The 27847-nt window shown below is 43.2% G+C and overlaps 2 protein-coding genes across 5 annotated transcripts; one reads left to right on the forward strand and one right to left on the reverse strand.

Moving 5' to 3' along the window:
• The first annotated feature begins 874 nt into the window (after nucleotides 1–874).
• Nucleotides 875–2983, forward strand: LOC115024565 (dual specificity phosphatase DUPD1-like). 2 transcript variants are annotated; one of them, XM_029456287.1, is made up of 4 exons: nucleotides 875–1012; nucleotides 1126–1351; nucleotides 1434–1657; nucleotides 2342–2983. In XM_029456287.1, the coding sequence occupies exons 2-4, from the start codon at nucleotides 1170–1172 to the stop codon at nucleotides 2554–2556; spliced, it is 621 nt and encodes a 206-aa protein (XP_029312147.1). In that variant the 5' UTR covers nucleotides 875–1012; nucleotides 1126–1169; the 3' UTR covers nucleotides 2557–2983. The 2 variants fall into 2 exon arrangements, with proteins under 2 accessions (XP_029312147.1, XP_029312148.1); XM_029456288.1 differs by having other exon boundaries at nucleotides 896–1012; nucleotides 1151–1351.
• Nucleotides 2984–3308: 325 nt separating this feature from the next.
• On the reverse strand, nucleotides 3309–26714 carry kat6b (K(lysine) acetyltransferase 6B). 3 transcript variants are annotated; one of them, XM_029456283.1, is made up of 17 exons: nucleotides 26501–26714; nucleotides 23549–24407; nucleotides 19063–19171; nucleotides 17375–17490; nucleotides 17060–17141; nucleotides 16430–16559; nucleotides 14879–15840; nucleotides 13642–13763; nucleotides 12968–13080; nucleotides 12697–12838; nucleotides 12387–12548; nucleotides 11625–11718; nucleotides 9875–10106; nucleotides 9428–9587; nucleotides 8714–8998; nucleotides 7546–7834; nucleotides 3309–7418 (listed from the first exon to the last, which is right to left on the reverse strand). In XM_029456283.1, the coding sequence occupies exons 2-17, from the start codon at nucleotides 24164–24166 to the stop codon at nucleotides 4600–4602; spliced, it is 6435 nt and encodes a 2144-aa protein (XP_029312143.1). In that variant the 5' UTR covers nucleotides 24167–24407; nucleotides 26501–26714; the 3' UTR covers nucleotides 3309–4599. The 3 variants fall into 3 exon arrangements, with proteins under 3 accessions (XP_029312143.1, XP_029312144.1, XP_029312142.1); XM_029456284.1 differs by lacking the exon at nucleotides 26501–26714 and adding an exon at nucleotides 25154–25257 and having other exon boundaries at nucleotides 15785–15840; XM_029456282.1 differs by lacking the exon at nucleotides 26501–26714 and adding an exon at nucleotides 25154–25257.
• Between the last annotated feature and the right edge of the window lie 1133 nt (nucleotides 26715–27847).

A 27847-nucleotide genomic window follows, 5' to 3' on the forward strand; every position in this document is an offset into this window, starting at 1 on the left:
CTGTGATGTCTAAAGAGGCTTGATACAAGATGATAAAAATGTGTCAGAATGGTTCTGAGTGTGTATACAGATTCAGGTCAGACTCTGAAAAGAGATGAAACACTGAAGCCATCTTAATAAGAGATGCTCTCCAGAGCACACTGGGAGAAAGAGAGAGAGAGAGAGAGAGATGCTGTCAAAATAAAAGGAATTGGATATCACAGGTTTAATGATTTCACTGTCAGAATGAATGATGGCAGAATATAAAGATATGAGGGGGGAAATAAAGGAGTCCGATGGTGTGAAAACTGTGTCTGACATGTTAGCAGCTTTATACAGCCTTTCTGCGATACAGTCATCATCACACTCTCACTTTGGGGCCTCGCATTAAGATCACTGAATGGACCATGCATATCATAAGACGGGGAATCAAAGACATGTGACATCCTGTGAAAAAACTCATCTGTCAAACAGTCTGACACATTTCGGTTCTCTTTTGGTCCCGTGAGGCTCCATAAAATGCAGAACATCCTTAACGGGTGTTGTGAGGCAGCGCTTACACGTTTTCTCCCAACGTCTGATAGATGCAGAAAAGGCTAAAAGAGACTGACACAATTTCAAGGAGTCGCTCGCACAGCTGAGCAAAAATCTCAGAGAGCCCCTGCTCACTCCAGTGAATATGGGTATCCTTTGGAAAGTGCAAAGTTTGGGTACGCACAGCTTCCTGCCAGCAGCGGAGATTAAAGTTGTGTGTTTAGAAGTGGATGGCAGAGACTGGCTGGCTGGAAGTTTTCCCCACAGGCAGGGAACGTGGCAGCTAAGGTCAGGGGCCCGCCACATCACAGCCCTAAAAATATCCTCTGCATTTGATGCTCGTCACAGAGCGGTTATACAATCTGCGCCCTCACTTGAGCCTGCCAGAATTAAACCTCAACATGTTCTGCCTTTAAGGACTGCTTCACAACAAGCTGCCAGAATGATAAAAAAAACAAACAAAAAAACATTTCCAAGCAGGAAGGACTTCAATCTCTTGGTGAGTGGAATTGGAGATGCATGTGAAAAACAAAACTGTATTTTTTCACGATTAAAGTGGAAGAGAAAAAGAAGCAAGCATGGTATTTCTCCCCCCCCCCCCTTCCCCTTAAGCTGATAAATCATGTGTGAAAGGAAGAAGAAGCCACAGTGAGAAAATGGCTTCTCACAAATCAAAGACTGGCACCAAGATAAATGTTACAAAGGCAGCAAAGGAGTCCAGTCCAGTGGATGAATATGTCACACCTGGGGGCTATGAGCTGGAGAAAATCCTAAACCGTGGGAGTGTGGCTTACACTCATGTCAACGAGGTTTGGCCCAATGTCTACATCGGGGACGAGTGAGTAAAACAAAGTATTAAATGACTCAAACTGAATCAAATAATGGAGGATTAAAATAATATTCACGCCGACTTCCTGCAGGCAAACTGCAAAGGACAAGTGCAATCTGAAGAGGTTGGGGATTACGCACATCTTGAATGCAGCAGAGGGGACGTGGAACAACGTGGACACCGGAGCTGGTTACTACAGTGACATGGACGTCGTTTACTGTGGTGTGGTAGCAGAAGACGTCACAACATTTAACCTCAGCCAGTATTTCCACTCTGCTGCCCGGTTTATAGAAGAAACATTGAGCAATCCTCAGAGTAAGACAACACATAGTTGACGAGTCATTTCAGCCATATCAGAGTTAGTGGTATCTAGTCCTGATAGTTTGGGTTTTTATGACAAGTGCTTTGAGATATTGGTACCTTAACATCAACTTTTCCAACATCCACCTGAGGAGGTTGATGAAAGTAATTTGTTTATGGTGCTAAAAAATGTCTTTCAGAGGTCATGTTTCAATTCTTTGAGAACCACAATTGAAATTGGATTCAGCTTCATCGTATTAAGTTGATGGCAAAAAGTTTTGGTTTCTAGTTTCCCGGGTTTTTGAGATCAACTTCAGCCGACACCCTTCATGAAAGGTATTTCCGTGTGTGGAGCTCAAAGACATGAAAACACTGAAGAATTCAATATCAATGTGTATTTTTCAGATTGTATGGAAATGTACTGGTTTCTAGGGATTATGTACAGACTTTGCTGTGGACAGTTTACTGTCCTGTTGACAGTGAGGGCTGTAGTTGTTTCTGGAACATTTTATATTCTTTGAGAACCTCAAATGGACATGGTCATGGATATCCCTAAACCAAAACGTTCTGCATAGTTAGACACCACTGGTAAAGAGGTGAACAAATCTTTCCATGATTTGGGTGAACTGACCCTTTAAATTGACAGAAAGAACATTGTAATGTAGCCATTACCTGATTGTGTGATCCATGTATGTCCAGGTAAACTGCTTGTGCACTGCGTGATGGGAAGAAGTCGGTCCGCCACACTTTTCCTCGCTTACCTCATGATCTGTGAGAACATGACGGTGGTCGACGCCATCGAGCGCGTGAAGAAACGCAGGAGGATCATCCCCAACTGGGGCTTCCTGAAACAGCTAAGAGAGCTGGACATGCAGCTCCTGGAGAAACGGGAAGAGGGTACAGAGCTGAGCTGACTGTAGGAAGTTGATCCTCAGGTCTTAGGTCAATGGAGACAAATTCAAGTTGGGTTTCAAGTCATTTGAGACAAGTCCTAGTAAAGTGCCAGATCTATCACAGTCCAATTTAGTTCTGAAGTCCAAGTCGACTTTCAAGTCATTAGTGAAAAGTCAAGTCTTAAGCCAAGTTTCAAGTCAACTTTAAGTGAAACAAATCCAGATTAAAAATCAAGCAGTGTAAATCTCACCAAGTCTCAAATCATGTCACTAATCTAAATAACTAAATAAGTCATGATGCAAGATTAAGTCTCTGAATGCTGTTCATGAAAATGACACAGCATTTGAACATTTTCCCTTTAATGTGTTAACCATGTTTTTTCATATTAAGTGAGAGCAATTTATTTTATTGCAGAGGTGTAATGATTAAATATTTGATGTGCCTGGCTGACTGTTGTTGTCCCATTATTATTATTATTATTATTATTTATATAACTTATATACATGTTCTGGTATTTCACCAGTGAGACATGAATGCTTTCATGTCGGCAGGTTTAGAGGGTAAAATAAAAATAAATAAATAAAGTTTCAGAGCGCTCAAGTCCACGTCAAGTTTCCTTTTTTTTTTTTTTACATCTTTTTATTTTAAAATACTTTTCTGCAGAGAAAATAGCTGCCTGGATCAACACAAATTCAAAATCTATCACTGCATCCTCTTTGTGTGACACGCCTCAGGCTAGTAAGTATTTCAAATTAAAAGGAGAACAATCAAGTACATGGTCAATCATAATTTATTCTTATGCTAAAATGTACAGCATTTTAAGTGACTGACAAAAGGAGAAAAGTCATAAATACAAGAATGTCATTCTGTCCGATTTGTGTGCACATAGCCGGGTATTTCCCCCCCCTGTTCTTACCAGCAACTCTGTACAGGTACAAAGGCTACAAAAGAGCAATATAAACAAAAACACAAGTACAAGTTGCGTTTTACATGCAATCCATTAGCTTAGTTTGGTCTATTCACAGGCTCTATTCTTCTACACTTCGGTAAAATATAAATCCAACATTTTATAAAGATAGAAAACAAATCTACAGATGGAATGAAAACGTAGCTTTAAAGGCATTATGTAAAATATCAACTTTGGACTAAATTTATATTTTCTTTATTGTTATTCATCGTTATAATCATTTAGTTCTTTTTAAATTCTGCCACACTTCTGGACACTTTGAAATGTTTTAGAATTTTCAGGGTACAAACAGTGAGATATGCTTTGTTATTTTTGACAGAAATCAGTCTGCTTTATTAAACAGAAAGCTGCCTCAAGGAGATCTGTTACAAAAGACTTCAGAATTATACATACAGAGCAATAAAACCTCTCAAACCGAACAGAAAACAGGACTAAGTTTACATTTTTTTACATTATTAGAATTAACAAAATATAGTTTCATCTTTCTCCCTGTGGAGGGAAACCTAATAAAGGCCAGATATCTTTAAAATGGCTTGCTATTAAGCACAACACTTGTACAGTACTACTCAATGCACTGTCACTAACAGAGACTGAAGCATGCTAGTTGTCACTTTACAAAATAAGTACAATAATTTAAATATACAAAGGCATGAGTATAGTACAAACTAATTGTCAGCACTGTTAGACAGGTACACTGAACAGGTTCAAACAGCCACTAACTCCACTTGTAGCAGGCACATTAAATGGCTTCATTTGAGGCTGCTACACGACTGCAAGACCACTGATGAAATCTCTACCGCTGAGCTCTGAACCCGCCTGCTCTAAAGACACATCAGAGACACTAACACTAATTAAATATATTCTCATCGTAATGATGTAAGGCTTCCCATCTGGAGAAACAAAAATACTTTTTTAACATTAGCTTCAAAGGTTACTCATTGATGAAATTTTTTGCATTCTTTCCAAGTGCTGCTGCTGGTTTTTAAGTAATAAAACAATAACAAAAAGACACCAAAAAAAACAAAAAAGGCCAGATCAGTGCATCTTTAAACAGCAAAAATGCACGCGAGAAGGACCAGCTCAGTCCTGCGGAGAGTTACCGCCTCATGAAAGGCCCTTTCAGAGACTGCTTGGGTATGCCTGTGTTCATGTAACCATGGTGACCAGCTGGAGTGTACACCATGTTGCCATGTGGTGGAGCCTGCATGGGCTGCTGGGGGTATGGCTGTGTTCCCATCATGCCCATCTGCATAGAGTACTGGGGTGACTGGTTCATATAGGCATGGTTGCCATGGTAGCCGCTGTTCATCATGGGCTGGCTCATGCTGTAGCTGTTCATGGCGTTGAGGGAGGGCATGTTCATGGAGTTGACATTGTAGGCTGGTGCCGGCATGATGTTCACGCTCATGTTCATGCGTGGCATGGCGGCCAGCGTCCTGGATGGCGCCTGCATGGAGACAGTCTGTGGCGGCCGGGCGTACATCTGCTGCTGGTGGTGCGACAGCGGGGCGGACTTGGAGCGTGCAGAGATGTGACTCTTGGAGGCCATTTGGGGCTGGATCCGCTGCGAGGGCGGGATGCCCATGTTGCGCTGTAGCATCATGGCCGGCGGGGAGCTGAGATTTGGGGGCGGGGTCATGGTGGCCTGCACCTGTGGGTTGGGGACTCGATGCGGGGTCTGGGACAAGGAGACTAGGCTGGAGTGCTGAGATGATAGCGACGGCGTGTTTGCATATGATGTGATGGGGTGTGAGGCCGAGTGGTTGAAAGGCAGCGAGTGAGGGTGGTCTATGAACGTGTTGGTGAACTGCTGCAGCTTGGCCAGACTGAGGCCAGACGACTGAGAGTAGTGCCCGCTGCCGTACTCCCCTTGGTGGTTGATTCTCTCATAGAGGGCGAAATTTGGGTTGCCAGATTCAGGAATGTCTGCCAGCTGCATGGTGGTGGTGAAGTTGGTGGGTATGGCACACTGTGCCATGGGCTGCTGCTGGCTGTGCTGACTGTGTTGATTGTGAAGGCTATGCTGAGCGTGCTGATTGTGCTGGCTGAGCTGATTGTGCTGCAGGTGGTGATTGTGGTGGTGACTATGCTGGTTGTGGGGATTGTGTTGACTGTGCTGGCTTAGCTGATTGTGTGGACCGTGCTGATTGTGTTGGCTGTGCTGATTGTGAGGGCCGTGCCTGCTGTGGGAACTGTGTTGGCTGCGCTGGCTGTGTTGACTGTGCTGGCTGTTGCTGGGAGGCCTCTCCACCACCACGCAGCCCTGCGGCGACTTGACGTTGCAGTGCGGCGGCGAGCTCAGGCTGTTCTGCTGAATCATCCCGCAGCTGCCGGGGTTGACGGCAGCCATTTGCTGGCTCACGGCACAGCTGCTCTGGGCCAGGCCACTGGGGGGGATGCTGCCGTAGGAGCAGCTGTTCTGGGAGGGGCCTGCCCCGCAGATGCTGCCCCCCATGGTGGAGTCGTAGCTGCTGGGGTTCTCGTAGTTCTCGGTGGTGCTCTCGATGCTGCCCAGATCGCTGAAGCCGCTGTCCACCACCTGTTGCGAGTGATCCGACACCGACGGCACATCCATCATGGGGCTCGTCTCCATGTTGTGAAGTGAGGGCACTGAGATGGCACTGTGGTCCGGGCTTATCTGCGTGTAGCCGCTCTCCAGGATGGAGACTGCCGGGCTGTTAACAGAGCGTACCGACTGGCTGGGATGGGATTGCGCAGAGGAAAGGGGACTGCTGTGGTCTGACTGGGGGCAGTCATCCAGCGAAGTGAGCTGGGGGCTTTGTGCCACGTGGGCGTAGGTTTGTAGAGTCCTGCAGGGCTCCTGGCTCTCCACACAGTCCTGGAAAACATTCTCCCTCTCAGTCTCCTGTGTCAGGGACTGAACAGCTTGGGCTGTCTCTGAGTCAATCTCCGTGCAGATTGGAGTATCCTCCCTCAGCACGGGACTGAGCGTTGGCCTCTCTGCAGGCTGAGGAGGAGGGTGATCTGGACAAGGACTGGACGTGCTCTCTTCCTCTGACTCAGAGTCTACAGGATTATCAGAGTCCACAACTGCGACTGAAGCGACTGCTACTGCTTCAGGTGGTGGTGTTGCTACTGTCACTGCCTCCTGGATGCTTTCTGTGGCGTTAGCCGGTTCCTCTTCACTACACGGTACTGCGGAAACCTGCTGACTCAACTCAGAGTCGTTGTCTTCTTTTGTATCTAAAAAAGGCGGCGTGCATTCGGGTATTTCTTTCGAACTCTGTTCGAACTCTGTTTTGCTGCTCTCAGGTTCTGCTGTCTTGCTGTGACTGTCATCTTCATCATCTGCATCCTGATCCTCTATTTGAGTTCTCTGCTCGTCCTCCTCCTCCTCCTCTACATTGTCTTTCTCCAGTGATTCAACGCCCACTGTGCTGTGTTCCACATCTTTGGCTGGGGAGTCCTGCCCGTGTTCACTCTCTTGCTGGTCGTCTTCAGGTGGTTCTGGGGAATCACATCTGTCCTCAGGCCTGGGGGACATGGCGGCAGGTGAGGCGGCAGGTGAGGCGGCAGGTGAGCACACAGGAGAAACCACAGGCGATCCTTCAGGGGAGCTCGACTTCTGGGAGCTATGGTCAACAGGACTCGGGGGCTCAGAGAGGAGCCTCTCTAGCGTTACATCCGGACTAGCCGAGCCTCTTCCTGCTTTCCTGCCCTCGTCTGCGCTGAGAACATCCTCGTCTGGTTCCTCTTTTGCTTCTTCAGTGTGAATATGGTGCTGCTCCGCCTCCATTGGCGTTTCAGGGGGGGTGTAGAGGTTGAGCTTGAAGCCCATCTTTCGTTCGTTCTTAAGCCTCCATTTAGGAGGGCCCCGTTTCACTCCTTTCGGCCAGCCCTTCTTCCGTTTCACTGGACGGGGTCTGCTGGGTCTCTTAGAGCGGATGTCAGCTCCTACAGGTTGAAAGAAATGGAATAAAACACACTTTAATGTTCTGCCAGAGTAAGAACAATCTGCTATAAAACTATTTTATGAGAGATAATGTAGAACAAAGTATGTAAGTAAATAAGATGCAAATACCTTCATTCCAGTGTTCAAGATTGTCTCTTTGTGAATTTTTCTCCAGCCTCGGTCGACCTCTCCGGCGTTTCATTGGTGTAATTGGTGTCTTGTCCTCCTCCTCTTCCTCCTCTTCATCCTCCATCTCGCCCACTCTGCAGGTGCGCTCCAGCAGGGGCATAGGACGCTCATCCTCAGAGTTGTCGAATGGCTCGTTCAGCACCTCTGTCCTCTCAGAGATGGTTTCTGTTGTTACACTGCTGTTTATTCTCTTTCTTTTACGCCCTCTCTTCTTGAGCACAATGGTTCTCTGAAAAACAAATAAAAGAGCAACCAATGATAACAGAATAAAACCTCCATCAGACTAGAGTAGCTTTGTAAAGACTAAAAACAACGAGGGCACTAGGTGGATGACCTCCATGAGTATATAGCAGAAATTCATTCAGGCTTTTGTGCTAAATGCAAACTTGTTGAAACCACACTGCGAGACTAAATGTTTGAGCAATGCAGCCTGGTGTGGAAAACCACAATTGAGACAGGCAGAGTAAGCAGACACCACAGTCTATATTTTACATTCTCCAGTTGTTTCCCACCGGCTGCCTACGACTCAACCGCTTTCCTCTGCGAAATCCTTCACAAGAAGAATGTGAAATCAATACTGTAACTAATGCACTAAATAAACTCCCAACAGCCAGCGTCGTTCTTTTCTGGTTTCCATACTGTTTTTGTTGAAAAGGTCCCCCTGACATCATACAGCCGGCTGTAATATTATCTCCATCACAAGAGGGCAGTGCCATATAGACAGAACAGATGTGAGAAGCACAGAAGAGGGCGGTAAATTAACCATGACCATTGACAATAGTACAAGGTTTAGCCTGCACAGTCTCGACACCAGCAGTGAAAACACAATCTATTATCTACAGCTGCAGGCACACAGGGAGGCTCCAGATGACAGGAAGAAGCCACTGAACCCTCCACTGAATTCATGAATATTTATAAAACCTTTCCATCTCACCAGAGTACACAATATGTTCTAATGAAGGAAAAATATCTAATGATATACATTCAGTTCCACTTTGTCCTAGAATAAAACTCCAGACAATCAATGAGATAATCCCACTAGGGAAAACAGCTGACTTGTGGTGATGCTAAAGAGGCATGATTCACATCAACAAACTACAAAAGTCACCTTTCTCTTGGCTGCAAGCATTGCATGGGCTTTTGTTAGGATGGGTGGTGAGCCGTCGGAGCCGTCGGAGTCATCGTCGTCATCGTCGTCATCGGCTTCGTCATCACTCACTTCCTGCGACTGCTGGATGCGCCTGGTCCAGGACAGTGCAGGGCGGCGTTCGTAGGTCCTGTAGGGAACTTTGCAGTGGACCTTCGAGAAAGGTTGCCTGCTGCCGTGAGTCATCATGAAACCCTCCCTCTCCTCCTTCTCCCAGCAACTGGCCTGTTCCTTCAGCCGCTCAGCCTGGTAATTAAACAGACAAGACGCATTATCTCTGGGAAAAGGCGCACGCACAGCTCCAACATCTGAGCAATGAGGCTAATGGGAAAACAAGAGATTGGAATTAACTTCATGACAAATGAATCACTGCAGGTTCCTCCTGATAATAAGAGCGGCGTGCCGATTGGATGTCTGCCCGTCATGGAGGAAACGTTTCCGTCAAGCAACCGTGGAAAGATTGCATTTCATGGAATATTCAGCACTATCAATTATGTAGTGAACTGATTTAGGGCAATTTTGCACAACATTAGATGCCTGCTGACGGTGATAATGCTTTCTCCATTAATGGCCTCTATTTGAACTCTCCAGCTAATCAAACAAACAGCCAATGACGGCGTAGCAGGCAAATGTGTACAAATAACTAGCGTCTCCTGATTGAACAATGAAACTTACATCCATCTCTGCCTCCCTCTCCTCCTCAGACAGGACGGCGTTGAGAGCCGTGGAAGGTGTCCAGCGCAGGGCGTGGGGGTCCACCTCGTTCTGACGTGGGCTAGCCCTCAGGTTCTCCGTGTGCCTCTGAATCAATCGCTCTCTTCTGATCAACACAATCCTAGGTCACAAGAGAGAGAGAAAGCCCCTGAGTTCACGTCAACAAAAAGAATGAAGCACTAGCCGGGGTACACAGAAGGCGATGCGTGGTTGAATGCGAGCACAAAGACGAGCTCTTTGGGACAGCAGGTGCTCCGTGTCCTTGGGGGTGCTTAACCTGACTTACTTCTGTCAATATTCAGCTGCATTAATGGATATGCTGTTAAAAATACCCACTGGCCTGGATAAGTCAGACAGCAAAGAGAAGCGGCAGCACAGGCTGAAGGAGACTGCGGCTCGGAAACTGACCTGCCATCCTGTCTGTCAATCATGCCGAGATGCTGGAGAGTAGCGGCGATGTCGTGTGGACACATCCCAGTGGCCCTGCTTATTCCTTTAACACTGATGTGTTTATCTGGATGCTTATAAAGGTACTCCAGTATGACACTTTTCCAATATGCCAGGTAGGATAAGCGACCCAGATCTGACAGCGGCTTCTCCGGGGAGCCGGCTTGTCCTTCTTGCCTGGTGAGAAGGTAACCTAAAAAGACAAGATTCAAACAAAAACAAAATGCTTTAAGTCAAGCTAGAGGCTGCTGATGGGTTATTTTGGATTGCAAATCAATCCCTGAACCCCCGTCATTATGGATTACATATTCATGTAAGGATGTGACACTAAACCCTGTTTGGTATTTCACCTTCAAATAGTATAAAAGGAGGCGAGGCAATCACTTTTCCTCTCCTTCAACCTCTGTCAGAAGCTATGATACATGCTGGCAAGGGCAACAAAGGAGGTTGAATGAGGGGAGTAAAGAGGAAACAAAGCGACAGAGCGAAACAGAGAAGCAGCTGGATGTCATTGCTCACAAGAGACTGCACTTAGGAGAGATAACGAACAAGAAAAAAAAAAAAAACTAATACTAATATGTATCCGTGTGTAATTAGTTTTATAGCGGCCCTGTCAAGGGTCATCCATTATGAGCGGCATGAAATTAATTAATGTGTTTTAATGTGCACCCACTACCGAGAACCAAACAAGCAAATCTAATCACCAAACAGTGATACATAATATAATATTCCAGTAATCATGACAATATTCATTACTAAAGCTAAGAAGAGGAGCCTGTGATGACAAACACTTAGCGATGAATATTCAAATAAATTAATTGAAAAAAGTCCTATTTCATTCTCTGTCACTTTACGAGTATATTATCATTAATAAAGCAAAACAAAAGAGCTTCTCCGAGTCCCTTGAAATATGATTTGAAAGGGTACATTTTTCACAGGCATCCACTAATGCTCTGCTCTCAGAGCTACCTGAGACAAAGTGTTCCTCTAATACAATCCAATATAACAGAAAATCTTAATCTAAACAACTTCCAGCTCCAGAGCTACATTTTCCAATAAAGCCTTCAAAGAGCTCAGAACTCAGCTGTGTTCAATCTCCCTTAATCCCCGTCTTTGTTATCAGCACACTCTCAATATCACAGATCCTCTTGCATCTCTGTCTCTCAATGGCTCCCAAAGTGAACAGGAAATCAAATGCTCCATTACCGCCCGCTCCTTTTCCTTCTCTTCATCACACACAAACTTTGCAAAGAGACAACTCTTCAAAACAATAAAATGCCTATAATGACAAAAAAAAAAGAAAAAATGCCAGCCTAAACACAGAAATCCACTCAAGGCAGCAACTGTTTTCAAAAGTGGACCGCGAGGCTTTAAATATTGTATGTGCTGCATTTACTGCACTGAAACATAACAGCAGTATCTACACCTCATCACGAGTCAAGGAGACAGAATTTGGGGCATTTTCGATGAAAAAGCTCTCATCAAATAATGTATGCAGTCAGAATGTAATGTTTCACTCCTAATCTTCTGTGATTGCTTTAGCGCTGTACGTTAATGCTCTTGATTAGGCTACTTCAAAGCCTTAACCAAATAACAGCACCTTGCCGCGAGCTACAAATTCACCCCTTAATCTGAAATTGTTTGTAAAGACCAATGAAAAACAAAACCCAACTCTGTTCAGTGGTCTTAAAAAAAGCGTTAAGGAACTTACTGAAATCAATAAGGAACCTTCCAAATCCTTGCCTTTGGTACTGAGGCATGATCATTATGCAGGAGACATTGTACTTCTGCTGGCAAAGCTTTTCCTGAGGGAAGGAGAAACAGATCAAGTATGTCAGAGCTCTGCTGAAGCTGGCAATTTACTGCACCTGCCATTGTCCTTGTCTAAAGCACACACACACACACACACACACACACACACACACGCACGCACACACACACAAGCTTTCACTAAAAAGTATTACTTTGTTCTGAATTGTAGCTACATTAAATGATAATTATCTTTTAGTCGCTCAATCTGTCGATAATTTGTTGATTATTCAATAAATTGTTTTATTTATAAAAATCTCATCTTCATATTGATTTGAAATGTCTGCTGAAATGACAGTCGGTATTTATGCACTTAACGTGTGGAACAGTTTGTGCAGCCTAAAGACCTTCCCCTTTTACACAAGCATTTTCTTAAACGTAGCGTATTTGTATATGAGTGCATGTATATGTATTTAAATGTGTATATTTTGCACGGATGCCTCTGTTTTGCAAGTTGTAGCTGTGTTTATGTAAAGCCCTCTGAATTGCTTTTGGACGACATGGCGCTACTGTATTCATGTTTGGCTAATCAATGAAATTGACTCTTCAATCCACGTTACAGCAATGGACAAATTACAGCAAGATCGTTCTGTATCAGTGTCACCGTTCAAAGATTATGTGCGGTGTTCCTTCATTTCCCATATAATCACTGTGTAATTCTTACCTTGGAGAAGTAGCCCACAAGATGACAGCCTTTCTCATCATTCTTTGTAAGTATGTAGAAGAGGAAAGGCTCCACATCATAATACAAGGTCTTGTGATCCAGGAAAAGCTTGGCTAACAGGCAGAGGTTTTGGCAGAATAGTTTGCTGACATTTCCATCAACCTAAACACGGAATAAAAACACCAAGAGGACACTGTTCAAACAGTTCCCATTTTTTCCTCTCCTCCCCCCCCCCCCCCCCCCAGAACACATTCAGTGGAATCTCATGCAGCATACAGTTATTGCTTTATTGCTGTAAAGGGAAGCTGACCTCAAATACGGAAAGGTCGTCCTTTCTGTAGATTTCATTGGCTGGAGGGTGAAACCAGCCGCACTTCTTTGTGTGTCTCTGGAGAATGTTTTTGCTCCTCATGTACTTCAGACAGAACTCGCATAGATAAAGCTTTTGTAATCTGACAAAGACAAAAGAAACAGATGCGGTTTGTACTTTAGCACGAGAGGATATATATAAAAAAAAAAGGACATTGAAAGAAATGGCGACAAAGAAACTGGCATTATTTGTTGAGTAAAAGCAACATCACCTTGAATATTCAGGAGGGTAAGGCGACGAGTACCAGGTTTGAATCTCATACTTCCCAAATTCAATGAGGGCAGGGCACCGCACGGAGTCTGTGTTCATCAGAGATCCAGTTCTCTGTGAAAAGAGTGAATGAAAGCAAATGGATCAATGTGGTGACCCAGATAATTCAATCTCATAGTGTCTCTAATAACCAGTTCATAAAAATGGTATTATGACAAAACCCACAGTTCTCCTGCTTGAGACAAAGACACATTCGATTTGAACAAAGATCCTTAATATTTAGTTTAGCTTCTGATCCACTAGCTTTTTGGATTAGCGAAACATAAAAAAAAAAAAACACAGGACGAACATGAGTTTAAATATGATCCATGTTACGTTGATGAAATTCTTTTGTTACATTATACCAGGATAAAAGTACGGCACAGGATGAATATCTCTTTTAAAAACATGCAGATATAGCTACAGGAGTAACCCCAAGGTTATTTGCTAATGAAATAAACTTGATCTTTACTAACATCTATATACCATTTGACTACATATATGTTTCTATAAGACGTAACACCTTAGATATGTCATTGATAGACTATGACTACAAATAAAGTTGAAAACTTCTCAGTTAAGCCTAAAATTCCAGTGAACGTGAAAGATGTCGAGCCCCTTCCCCGGTGTTCTCACCTGCACTGAGATTTCCTGGACATGAGTGAACGCCTCGATGTCCTCCTCCGTCACGTGATCTCTGGACATGGCCGCAAAGTCGGCGTGGGCCTCCTGCTTCACACGCAGCTCCCCGTTGTGGCCTGTTACAGGCACAATAACACAACATCAACACATCAGACAACACATCGGCACCGTCCTGTTTGAAGCATCCATAGCTGAATAATCTCATAAATGCATTCTATGCAAATGTGCTTATACTGTGAGTACTGCTGCGGAGCCTGTTTGAGGCCGTGTCTCTGAGGAATTTCATAATGTATCATCTTTGCATGTTTATATGAAAATCCCTAATGTAATGAAGTGAAACTAAATCACTCTAATTGCGTAACCGCTTTCATGTGCTTAGTCATCCACCAAGACAGTTTCCCATGAATGAAGAAGCGGATGCAGTGAAGGGAGCGAGTGTCGACATGAAAAGCAACTGATGTTGGAAAGCAGGCAGTAATTTTTATGAAAGACATCAACACCATGACATAACCACCAAAACAAAAACCCATTATAACTGGACGTGATGTGTCATTAACATATTTATGGAAATGTGCTGCCGGGGTAAGTAGTGTTTGTGCACTATATTGTTTAGAATGGCTTGAAAGATATATCCATTTGTTTTTCCTACGTGTTATTTCTTTAAACAGTGACTTCACTCCTGAAGACAGTGAAATGTAAGGGTTACTGCACTTCTGGCTATAATCATCATGTCAACTCAGAGTCAACTTGGGTGGGTGAATCACTGGGTTGTATGTGTCTAATGACCGCTGGAAGTGAGGTTGAGTGGAGACAGTGATTTCAAGAGTGAGGGTGGGATGAGGAAGAGCGCTGATGTGACTACAGCCTCTACTAGGTAGTAATCACAATGTGCGCACTACTGCAGAGGGTCAAGGACAGAGCAAGGAGCAACATGAGGGAGTTAGTGGGCCATGCACTATGACAAAAGCCAACGGGCGAGAGGATGGAAGCCACGTAAACTCCGCAGCCAAGTCAAAACGCAACGAAACTGGGTTAAGAAACTAAAAAGAATTCAAATTAGGCAGAAGATTAGTAGTCTGTTAGAATGTTGAGGGTGTCTTCTCAAAGAAAAGATTAGCTCTAGTCTGGAAAAAAAAAATAACTGCGAGTGTCAAGCTTTAAAATAAATAAAGAAGAAGCTTAAAAAGGTGTGGAGACGCAGGTCTTGGCTAGAGTTTCAAGCCTTGCTTACCATGATTATTTTCAGGCTTAATTCTTCCGTCTGTCAAGTCTCCCTTTCCTGGTGAGGGGGCTCCCTTCTGAGGGCTTACTTTATACCTCAGCCTGCCTAGTGTCCTGTGCTTTTTAAGGAAGGGGTTACGTTTGAAATGACTGACCATCTTAAATGGGTGTCCTCTGGGTCGGCCCGGCCCAGCAGATGTGGAGTGTAACCTATTTTTATTAAACTCGTTCTTTCCAAGGCGCTGGGGCCCCGTTTTGGACACATGGGTTGAATCCTGCTTATGATGCATGCGCTTAGGCGGCGCGTAGCAAGGTAGTCTCTTTTTCCGCGAGTGTCCCTGAGTAGTAAAAATGTGAGAGAGTCCGTCAAATAGTCCCTTAAGTTGGCTGCTATTGCAGAGACTACTCAGGGAGGGAACACTAGACTGGCTGGAGGAGCTCTGGGGCGAGTTAGCAGAGGTGGAGCTGCTAGACACCTGCGAGGGGGGGCTAAGTCCCGGCAACGTGGGAGCGTGAGGAAGTGCAGAGGAAGAGGGCGTTATCTTTTGAGTTGCGTCAGCAGCAAAGGCAAACGGCTCTGGTGGCTCGGACAGGTTGGGCGGACCCTCGTCTCTAGAGCTTAACTGTATGTCGGGCGACTCTACGGATACAGCCCGCGAGCGACGGCCCACAGGGGAAGGGGTAAAGAATTTGGAAAGCCCATCGATAAGCCCTTTGGTTTTCTTGTTAACGGTGAGTGTAGCTGGGGTGGAGGTGGGCGTGAGGGGGGGAGTGGTGGTGGGGGTGGAAGTGGTGAATAGGGTGGCGTCGACCGCACAACAGGGGTCTGCAACCGCCAATCTGTCTCTGGCGTCCTTCACAGATGCAGCATGACCAGATGAAGGTGTGGAACAGACGGTAATCTTTTGACCCCTACCAGGTGACCCCCTTCCTCCAAGTGCTACCATGGAGCCGTCACCACTGGTTACAGACCTGCGAAAGACGAGAAGTGGTTGTAAAAGGTCAGACCTCACAGCCAGAGGTGGAATGTACAGGTACCTGTATTTCCATTGCATGCTACTTTATACATTTACTCGACTACTACTGCATCTATCTGACAGTTACTAGTTACTTGCAGATTTAACACTTTACAGACACAGCATGTGATGCAATGTTATACATTAACATTAAGTGCTGTTAACACATTCATGCATCAAGTTTATTCATCCAACAATGTAATGCATTATAACATATTGCTCAAAGGGGAAATGGGTTCGTTCCCTTTTGATACTTTAATCAAATGTTGCTGATCTCAGTGCATATTCCACCACTACGCAGTGTACACCAGACCTCTAGGATTTATTCTTTCTTCCTGCATGGGTGACTTGGGTTTTTACAAATGAATGAATGACTGAGAAGAATTACACCGTTGCTTGTATTGACTTCTTGTTTGCTTGCCGTGGATAATTCAAGTCTACTACAGCTTGGGTCTTAGTTTAGTAGTTTTGAGTAGTAGTATTATTATTACCGATAGTGTTTCCCTTTGACTAAATGAAACTGCTAATAATAATGGCACACTTACATTCTTTGTTTGAGCTTATTTCTGGGCCTTCCGATTGGCTTTGCATATCGACGTTTGATCTGATCGGCTTTCTTGTGCAGCAGTTTTTTCCCATTCTCCTTCGGCCTGCAGACTTGGCAGACCCAGGTACCTGGAGGGTGTCCAAACACAAAGAGTACCTGTGTGAGTGGGTTCATCAATTCAGAGGACATACAGTACATTCATTTGAAACATTTCCTTTAATACCGAGAGCTGGCGAGAATCCCGTCAGCTCACAATGACAATCAATTACTCAGCACAAAGCGAAAATCCATAAGAAAAACATTGGGTCAATTCTCTGTCCAGCGAAATAGACTTGGTGTCAGCTTGTTGAGTAAAGCTATGTGACTTGTATGAATTGCGTGCCAAATGTCCTACTACAGTACGTGCGCCATCATTACAAGCCTCGCTGTAGGGTCACTACTGTAATCCAGAGATAGCAAATCTCCCCGGGGATGCTGGAATAATTCGATATGCATGCAAAGCTTCTAATAAGCCATTGCTGCCTCTCTGTGTAGTGAGTGACAGCCCCAAACGGCCGTCTGTGAAGAAAGGGCTTTGAATTGACAGCAGAGAGGGAAACAGAGCAGCCATACAGTGTAAACAGCTCACCTTTTGGCATTCTTGAAAGCGGCGGGTCGCAGCATTCCATGTGAAAACCCCGATCACATGAATCGCAGAACAGCATCTCATCCTGAAAGGGAACAGCAGGCACGTGTAAGGGATGTCCCTGTTGCATAAATGTAACACCCCCCTCCCGTCATTTAAAGTCTTTTGGAAAAAAATAAGCCCAATTGCGCACAAGAGAGGCTTTACAAATGTGGGGGAAAACCAACAAATCCTGAGGGATGCACAAAATGGGATCTACCTCCAAGCCAACAACACAGGATATGGTGTGTGTTAAAACGTACGCAACGTTATACTTACAGCATTTTTCCCCTGTATTCGACAGGAGCTGCAGGTTTTGCATTCAATACACTGCCATCGTAATCTCTTCACATTTGAGGTTAAGTCGGGGGAGAACTTCAGACATGATGGATGCCCTTCAGAAGCAAACGAAAATGCATATTAGCACACATTTTCTAACCAGCGTTGACCGTGTCGCAGAGCTAGAGACAAGGCTTTCCATTTATTCACACAGTTAGGTTAAATATTAACACATCACATCACCAAAAACAATGGAGGGCCTGTATGTCCGCAACACTTCTCCCCCCCCCCCCCCCCCCCCGCCAGAAGTTGTGTCTAAAAACAGTATAATCAAACATCTGAGCGGCTAATTACAGATAATTTGATCTTAATGAGGCAGAAACAGTAGCAGCGCTCATTCTAATGGAAGCCGATCCATGAAAGTCATGTAAAAGCTTGCCGTCTCCCTCACCCAGCTCCCTCTCACGGTTGTAAAACAGCTGTTTTACAGTGAGAGCACAATTTGTGTACACTACGAGTGGTTAATGAAAACCACCTCGACGCTACTTAGTCAAATATGAGCTATAAAAATGTCACCAGGAGAACAATTCCTCACGGCATTTAAAATAATTGTTCATAAATGACTCCTTGGCAGAGGTAATTTTATAGGGTTTAGCAATTTTGTCTGTAAAAAAAAAAAAAAAAGAAAAGAAAAAAGCACAGTAAAAGAAATGCCACCAATGTGCAGAGGGAGCAGGGTTGATCTCTGATCCCTGCGCCTGGTGCGCTCTATAAGAAGAATCTGAATTGAGCGAAAATGACTTGGGTGATTTCAGATTCTAATGGCCACTTACAGAGCATCTGCCCTTCTTGAGCCCACTGAGGGTTGCAAGCAATTTGGATCCCTTCAGCCACACTCAATTTGAACATTGTTCTTCCAATAAATCCCTTAAAGGGAAGTGAAAAATGTGGAGCAAGAATGTGACATCTGCGTATATCATATAATAATCTGTACATTGTTGAGATGACGGAAATTTGTCAACAAGCACAGATTTTTCTACAACCTTTATAACAAGGTAGCTTCGATATCTCTGGTTGTATAAGTCTTTGCAGGCAATGTAGCGTAACAATAAGCAGGAATGCTTCATGGAAATGTTGCATGGATGCGATGAATGAAAGCACAATAACGCTGAATGCCCAGTAAATGCATTATATTATGCACTCTATGACAACACAATCATTTCATGTGATATAGAAATACCACGAGGGAGACCTTGATAGAAGATTGCATCCATGTCATCCCCCCCTTACTTTCTACTAATCTAAAGTTACCATTTCTCAGTAAGAATAATTCAATATGATCGTAATTCGTTTCCTTTTTCCCAGCATTGCAATGATGGGATATTTATATTTTTACAAATGAATGATTCCCAGCAAATTGAAGTTAAAAACGAGCAAGATTTGGGTTTCTTTGGAAGAGTTTTGTCTGATTTAATGCAGAGCAAAGGAAGAGTTTTAATATGCTGCATACATATGCCCTATCGTAACTGAAAAACTACTCTAAGTAATAATAATGAATAATGTGAGAATGATTGCACAGTTTCGTTCTTCACATTCAGTCTGTTGCGTGTGAGCCTTTGCTAACATACTAGTAGTTGTGTCCAGACTACAGCATGTTGTGGCTTGTGAGAACATCCAAGGCGACTTACCACTGCTCCCACAGTCTGCACAGGACAGCAGCTCTTCTGGCCGCTTGTCCCGATTTGACTCTTTCGTTCCAAGACAGAAACTGCATATTGGGATGGGGTCGACCCGGAGCTGGGTGGGAACACAAACAGAGACAAACTGTTTAAAAAACAGAAACGGGCACAGGCTGTTTGTTTTCAGACATTTTTTATCTCGTCTGGATTTTAGAAGACTGTGGACTTGTTATAGACGGAAAAAAAGCAGTGTGTGTGATTTAATGAAATGGCCACAAAAATATGAACTACAAAGCTCAGAGAATGACAAAAAAAGAGTTCTCACAGACTAGAAATGAATAATAAATGAATCTCATCCACCGAGATATCGAGATCCACCTCCTTTATCCATTACATGTGAATGGTTAAGTGATCTTAGTAATCATAGTTTAAGGGCTTAATCCAATTCTTAAAGCTTGCACTCCAGTCTGAAAGGATTAACCAGCATGTAATCAAATTACCTCAATAATAAAACATGCTCCCATTGTTACTGCCATGATCCACTGTAAATGTTGCAAGTCTCAGAACAAACTCATTTAAGGGCTTACGGTTAAGTTCAGAAGAAGTGAAATATGAGCTCAAGGTTTAAGAGGATTTCCCCATTGATCACTCAGAATGAGAGCGGCCGACTTCACAGAGGAAACTGAGGAAGACTTAAGTGTCGTCTCTTCAGAAAACAGCCAGTCAGAATTTGACCAATCTTTGGCTGAAATCATGAGCAGACTAAACCCACACTGACGTAATATGGCTTTCATAAGGTGTCCCTTTAAATATGAGATCATATACACAAGTCTCTGGAGGAGCATCAAACAAACTGCTGCCTCCTTCTTCGCTTGCTTGAGAGGAAGTTCTTAACGGAAAATAACACTCACAGGGTGTGACCATAAATAACGCACCTCATCATCAGTTTACACACTAAGGCCTCGTCAATTGACTTGAGCTCTGAAGGGCACTCTGGGGATGCCCATAATTAGTTCCTGGTTTCAATGACGCAGATCAGCATCCTGACCTCAACAAAATCTCGATTGGTCCCGACCCCCTTTCTGACCTACAGTCACGTAAAGGAAGGATCTTGATTTTGTTTCTTTTCATCCGTCAACAAACACGAGACAGGAGCATCCTTTCAACCTGTCACAACATTTAAACGAACCCCAGGGGGCAATGCAGCGAGGACACAGTGGGGACTTTTGGTCATTGTTCCTGTCTGTTGTATCAATTAGTTGTCACGGTGAGTGGAAGCAGTTTACTGCCACGTCAATGATTACTCTATTTTCCAACCTGCCAGGTCAATATTTGAAAGCAGACACTGGCATTAGAAGTCGACTGCTTCTCGCACAGCTGTGATTATGGAAATAAAAACACTGAAAAGCTACTGTGTGATGAGGCGACACCTGTAAGGATAACACGGAGGCTCAGAGGTTAGCAGTGATTTTTGTACCGTCCCGTCGGGTAATGGAAGACAAATAAAATGCTCAGATTTAAGTTGGGCAGGTCTGCAACTGCCAACACTTTGTTTAAAAGGCCTATTATAAGTGTGCTTCATCATCCAAATGAACATAAGCAGCGCTGACACAAAGAGGCTATCGACAAAAAGTTATTGCCAACAGAATTTAACTTTATGTCATTTATCAAGGTAAAAGTGCCAAACAATCTCTAGTTTCAGCTTCCCAAATCTGATTTTATTCTCACCATTTTCAGACATTACACGGACTAATTGAATATTTAAAAAGATGAATTAATAATGGAAACCCTTGTTAGTTGTAGCCCTACATATAACCCCATTGTTTTGGTAACTGGACTGCACAAAGTCTACCAATTTTGGCCTCATCAAAGTTACAATCACATTTGCTCTAAGCAGAGATAAATGGAGAAGGATTATCACGTTGTCCTTGATCACACGCCTTCTACGTTATCACTGCTAAAAGATGCCCCAAGCACTGAAAACAAGGCCTCGGTGTTGTGGTTACTTCAAAGTTATTACTTTTTTACAATGTACAAGAAGTGCATGTGCATCATCGTTACCATGAAATATCATCATAACATTCATTTTTTAACGATTTTTTTCTCGAGAGCCTTCAGACTCTGATTCTGGGCTAACAAACATAAGTATGATTGATACAAGAGAATTATAGAGACAAGCAAGGAAATGAATGTAAAGAGTACGACAGCAGTGCTAATATGCAGCCCGTGCATACTGCTGATGAAATGCTGAGAGCTGATAGGCAAGTTTTTTTTATTTTAATAAATAAGTCTTCACTTCATAACATAGTCTCCGGTGACTGAGCTATGAAGTCTAATCCAGGAACTGGAGAATTAATTTCCATCAGGAATATTCTGAGGCCTGGTGATAAAAACCAATAGCAATTTGCAATCTGCACGTCACAAAAATGCGAAAATAGAGAAACAAATAAAGCTGAAGAGATGCTGATGATTTACTTGGGGATTCTAAATGAAGTACATTACAGGAAATTATGCTGCTTCAAAAGAGCAGGCTGTCCTGAGTGAGGGGGTGGGGTCCTATTAGAAAACTGCTGGTAGAGAGAGAGAGAGCTCAAGTGGTTGCATAACACAGCAGGAAAAAAAACTCATTCCTTGCCTTTGTTCCTGCCAGAGTCTCTTCAGAATCTAATAAACTCTAAACCAAGACTGCTCTCTTTTTTTTTTTACCTCAAAGTATCTCTTATTCTCAACACACACTGAACTTGTGCTTCAACAACTGAACAGGCAGAGATGTCTCATCCTTTGAAGTGAACGGTAAACCTGGACTGGGCTAGGTGATGTCATCAGGCTGGGAGCAATAGGTTGAAATGTTCCAAATGGAAAACAGCAGGCCTTCCTCAGTTATGAGAACCATCGCAGGACACTGTGTCTCTAAACAGTTCTCAGTTTTACTTTTGGCCTGACCACAGATACAGTCACAGTTGTGGCTGCAGTATCAAGGTGTCGCTTCCTGATTATTCACTGTGAAACTGGTGGGGAGCAGGGTGACATCTCTATAGCCTGATGCTAGTAGCCACTTCAGCTGCACAACTCTTGCATAAACTATTGGACCGCACTTCATCTTGACACCCGATCTGCAGAAAGCCCTCACAACAAACTATCTAGATGACTGTACAACGCACTCCAAGGCCCAACAATAAAATCTATTTTCCATGAAACACTCTCCTGTGTTTGCTGTCATTTTACAGACTTTTGTCTGCAGTTGTGTGTTATAGCTAAGCACCAGTAATTGAGACACAATCTCTGCAAACCATAAACGACCCCTGAGGTGCCAAAAGCAGCGGAAACAATGCAACCTGGAAGTTTGTTTGTGTGGTTTTATTTCCTCTCTGGGGCATCTCTGTTAGCACAAAGGTCATAACAGCTGCATGCAGTCCTACCACACATACTTCAGCTTCCATTTCTCAGCAGTATTTGTGATAACTAGTTTATGCTCATGCCATTGTAAAAATTACCAATACAATCTGTTCTACTAATTCTTCACTACTCACAAGACAACCAACCACATCCTTTAAGGTCATTAGGCTAGAGTTACATAAGCTGTGGGAAGCCTACAGCAGACTGCCACACACTGTCAGCACGACTTCCTGATTATCCAAGCTTTCATATTATAGAGACCAACAGCACCAACACAGCCCCAAAGGGACGCACACACTCTAGATGGCGTTGTTTCTGACCTGCCGAGCTAGAATGCCAAAGATTAAGACTACAAACATAAAATTCCTATCAAGCAAATGCCGCTCGTGGTGGTTCAAACTTTCCAACTTCCTTCTTGGTAGTTGCAGTCGTGGAAATGCGGTTCTAAAGTTCCAAAATAAGTCCTTAGTTCTCGCAAAACAAAGCTTAACTACTTGTCAGGGCTGGGTAAGAAGGTTGAAATCAAAAACGCATTAATAACAAGAATATTTGGGCAGAAATGTTGCTATTATGTATAACAGCTATGGGTGTAGTGATCCATCGATCTGGATCGATATATATTGATTCAATGATCAACGATCCAATATCATTGATGCAACCTCGATACATATCATCATCTTTTACGATACGTCCTTATTTTGAAATTCTTAACTGATAAAAACATTTGAACTAAAACATGAGAAATGTGGCACTTTATAGGAAACAGGAAGTCTATTTTTACAATTTTTATTTAAACGTCTGGAAGAGCCCAGTAATAAAATAAAATCATATTTTGGTTGCTTTATGTGAGTTGATATAAATGTTATTGATCGTGTTAAATGGGCATACGATATCGTCTCATATCGATCGCAGGCCTCTGAATTGAATTGAATCGAAATCGTCTCGTGGCAGACTTGTATCGTTGTCCAAAGAATCGATATAATATTGTATTGTGAAGAAAGTTGTGATTTACACCCCCAGTAACAGCAGCATACGACAGAACAACGTCCGGGGTAACATGGGGATAAGCATGAGGTGAAAGAGGCCAAGGTGTGTGTACCTGGTCTCGCTCATGAGGGAGGAGTGTCACTGATGTCAGGACCAAGGGGGAAGCACTTGGACACCTGGAGCCCCTTCCCTCCGCGCTGCCATGGCTGAGTTTATACCGCGGGCCATTTTTTAACAACCTGCCGTTGTTAACTGACCGCTTGGCCGCCAGTCGTAACCTCTGCCGGAAAGCAGGGTTATCAACAATGTTGGAGAGGTCATCCTGGTTCCTCAGATACCTCTCGATGTTCTTTAGTGAGGAGCCATGGGTATCATCCAGGCCCTCGATGGCCCTCTTAAGTATTTTATTCCAATCAATATGGCGGAGATCACTTGAATTCCATATAGGTTCCTTTGATGGCACAGACACATTTGCAGGCGGGATTGATCCAACTCTCCCGGGATTTCCTGGGTCCTTGTAGGAGGCGCTCCCCTTATTTGTAACCTTGAGAATAGAGCCATCATGAACACTTAATTCCAACTGCTCAAGGACGGTCTTCTTGTCCAGTCCATGCGATGTGGCCACCGCATGACAAATTCTCTCCTCTGAAGGCCTCTGCTTTTGCCTTTTGATTTTCTGTATTGCTTCAAGAATCCACTCCGTGTACAGAGGGTTTGCAAGTTTTACCATGGTTGAACAATTATATGCACAAAAATAAGATCCATACAGATTCCCCCTTTCGGCTGCTGAACACTGGGTACATCCACATCCTTGGTAAGGTCAAAAAGTTAAGTTCCACGCCAGCATCCACATATGTCTTCTCAATCCTGGGTATCTGACATTGGTCGTGAGGAAAAGTTGGCACGAGTAAATTCCACAATGGTAGTTACCAGCTGACCTGGAGCTTTATTTATTTAATCCCAGATCAAATCTAAAAGGGAAAGAGAAAAAAACAAATTGGTCAAATACATTTGTAAATTAGTCTAAAACATCTCCTGGTTATTTCTTCTTGTTCAAATTCTATGAACTCGCTTATAACACATTGGTTGTAAATGCTAAACCAAAGGAATGCAGGACGTTTAAAATGTGTTAAAACAAGACAAACATGCATAAAAACAGATGGACGAGCTGTCATGGTTGCTAAAGAAATTCCAGTGACTTAATCCATAGTCTGGCACCATAATCCACACACCAAGACAGATATCCTTTCAAAAGAGACTATTTTTATAAAAGTAATACGTTTTATAACCATGACAGGGTGCAATAAACTTCTACCGACTTCTGGAAAAGTATAAACAGTCTCCTCGACGTATAAACATTTTCGTTTTCAGAATCCCTTTCGACATGTAAAAAAAAAAAAACAAGTTCACATATATTTCTGCAGCACGTCATTTTCCAAAATGTCACCGTAACATTTCTCAGTCTAACAGCACACAGGAACTGACTAAAAACACACACAAAAAGAGATCATACGTAAAGTTTAACCATTACTTGTCTGCACGCGACTTTTGACAGCTCGACGTCCGCGACGAGAAACTGATCACCGCGAGCTTTAATGACAGATGTATAATCAATGCTCACTTCCTGACAGCTGTCGTTAGACGTTTGAGGCACGTCTGCAAATAACCACCAAGCCGTTAACCGAAGGAAGAAACCGGTAATAACTATGTAACAAACCTAGAGTTGTGTTCCGCTGAGTTGAGCAGATAAATGACAATGTTGCCAGCATTACTGATGTCACCTAAACAGTCGCCATTTTGTTACAATGTTGTAGTTTACATGAATCCGACATGACGCTGATTACAATCCAATGGAGTCTCATTAAACCTTACCTACACTAATGTGCCCTCCCTAGCAACTTCAATATTGGCTGTAAAGACAAGATCCGATTTCTGGTTTGATAAAGCACATGTCAATCTTTATGTATGAGCTCACTCTAAGAGGCACGGCACTGGCTGTATGATCTGTCACTTCACTCAATTGACCCGCCTCTTAAGGTGCCTTCAGTGATGAATTGATATCATTTACCTCCAACACTCATAATATCTCAACTTACAGCTCTAACAGCGGCAACAGGACATTATTAAGTCATAAATACACTATAACAGGCGTAAACTGGTTGAGTAATGATTAAATAAGATACATATTTAACCTCATTTGCAAAGCGTTTAACGCCGGCCCACCTTTACTTAGATTCCTCCTTGAAACAGTTGGTTACACTTGAAAGTGATTTGGAACATTTTAGACTTTAATTGGCTGTTTGTTAAATCTATCATCTGTTTGCATAAAACCTGCAAAGGCACGAGCGCTGATTTAAAGTGAAACACATTTTTAAAAGAAATGTTTCAAATCAAATTCCAGGTAGCATATTCAAGACTCCTGCAGGCTAAAATGTGTCTAAGCTATCGCCTTTCCTCGTCTTTATCTTCCTCCCTTTTCATTAATTCCCCGAGAGGAGCCGTAATTCTCCTGATATTAAACATTTAAACTGTGGGACGTTCAAAAGGCGGCGATAAATAAACGTTTCATAAAGCTAAAAAGTAGCTCGCTCCACGTCTGCAGCGAAATTATAAACGTCCTGTGTTGCGCTGTGCAATGATGGCATGACCTCTTTATCACCATTAACTATCAAATACCTCCAATGAGGAAAAATTGTGAGCCCTGGAGGGTAAAAAAAAGATGTTCAGGGGGGAATACAAGTTAACACGACAGCCGGGAGAGTAGCTCCTTCATCACAGCTTCTCAATTATGTATCGCTAGTTTCTTTAGCTCCCATTTCTCAGCTTCAGCTCCGCTCTCGTTTTCCATATTTTATTAGGAAATGATACACAGCCTCCTTGGATTTTTCACATCGTTTTGTTAGATGTTACGCAAACCGACCTACCTATCTAATCTGCCGCCGCGGTGGGCGAGAAGGCACAACAAATTAACGCCAAGTTTCATGCAAGGATGAACATATAACTAGTATGAAAGAAAAAAAAGAACGAGGGCACAGTCAACCGTAAATATTTGCTGGTAGTTTACCTCTTCAAGTTTTTCCCCCCCTCGGATACTCCTCTTCATTATCGGGGAAACGTCGAAGGATACATGTGCAGCGACGTATCCGAGCGATTTCGTGGGATTTGATCTCTTGAAACGAAGGCTGAAAAGCTTGCGCCGAGACATGGAGAGGACCTGATAACAACTAATTGAAAGGTTAATCTACATAGCAGCCTGTGACAAAGTGGTACCCTCCCCCTTCTTCTTCTTCCACTGTAGACATCCCTACTTCAGTGTAGTGGAGCGGACCGTCGCCCCTTTAGTGCGCTTCTACAATGATAATGTCAATTTCACTTCCCCCCCCCCCCCCCCCCCTCCATCAACATGTCCAGTGATGAGCCAGGAGGAACATTTTTGCACTTCATATTTTCGATGGATTAATCTCGACAGGCTACATAACACTTTTATGTCATAACACCCATATTAACATGTATTCCCTATGGGCATTTCTTAACTTCCATTTATGTGCAGTAGATATAAGATCAAATGTGACTAATAGTGACATAAACACATACATTTAATATTAAAATGAACTGTTTTGCACTGGCCAATACTACCCAGGGCAGTGTAGGATATCAAACACTAACCACATAATCTGCTAATTAACTTCCCCATGCCCAAGCAAGAGCAATAGTTGTTAGCAATAATGTAGATCATTAAATGTTCAGTCTTTAGATTTGGGCTCCCCTCAATCATTCACCTACTCTTTTAACAGCATTAGAAATGCCAGAAAGCTAATTTTTCATGCAGTAATACGGATGTAATTAGAGAGATAATTGGTAACTTCCCATCAAATTATAAACACATACTGTAATGCACACACAGCTTTAAAAAGATCTAAAATTAAAACATTTAACCCTTATTAAAAAACACATATTTGATGTGAAATTTGATTTGAATTCTTTTAATTCACGTGTTAATAGTCTTGTCATTTTGCTCTTCGTATTACCTTGATGACCTCATTGATGTTTTCTATTTACCTGCGTACCTTTTTTGCCATTTACAGTGTTTGTATCATTCAGTCCTGTTGCCATTCAGTCCTTGACATTTATTTCAATCTACTTATTGATAATTTGGGGTAAACCTGTACAAATAAAACATTATTTGTATAAACATTATTATTTAATTGAAGTGCAGCTGTACAATTGTGTTAAAGCAGGTGAGATGTGAATAAAAGGGGGATCCGATTTGCGTTTAGGACTGGTGTCTTGATGGAGGCGCTGACCAAACCTGCCTGTGTCTGGTTATAATGAATGCCACCCTGGGCCCCAGCAGGTCCTCCACTGCTGCATGGGTCCAGGGATAATTTGAATTGGAGCATGTGCCATTGCA

The sequence above is a fragment of the Cottoperca gobio genome, chromosome 19 (genome assembly GCF_900634415.1).
Source record: "Cottoperca gobio chromosome 19, fCotGob3.1, whole genome shotgun sequence".
NCBI lineage: Eukaryota > Metazoa > Chordata > Actinopteri > Perciformes > Bovichtidae > Cottoperca > Cottoperca gobio.

Excerpts from the sequence above, each read along its gene's own strand:
- LOC115024565 (XM_029456287.1), top strand. The coding sequence starts at position 1,170 with ATGGCTTCTCACAAATCAAAGACTGGCACCAAGATAAATGTTACAAAG. Across the intron at positions 1,352-1,433 it reads AATGTCTACATCGGGGACGA|GCAAACTGCAAAGGACAAGT; the intron begins GTGAGTAAAACA and ends GACTTCCTGCAG. Across the intron at positions 1,658-2,341 it reads AACATTGAGCAATCCTCAGA|GTAAACTGCTTGTGCACTGC; the intron begins GTAAGACAACAC and ends ATGTATGTCCAG.
- kat6b (XM_029456283.1), bottom strand. The coding sequence starts at position 24,166 with ATGGTAAAACTTGCAAACCCTCTGTACACGGAGTGGATTCTTGAAGCA. Across the intron at positions 16,560-17,059 it reads GCTTTCAAGAATGCCAAAAG|GTACCTGGGTCTGCCAAGTC; the intron begins GTGAGCTGTTTA and ends GACACCCTCCAG. Across the intron at positions 13,764-14,878 it reads TAAGCCTGAAAATAATCATG|GCCACAACGGGGAGCTGCGT; the intron begins GTAAGCAAGGCT and ends TGCCTGTAACAG.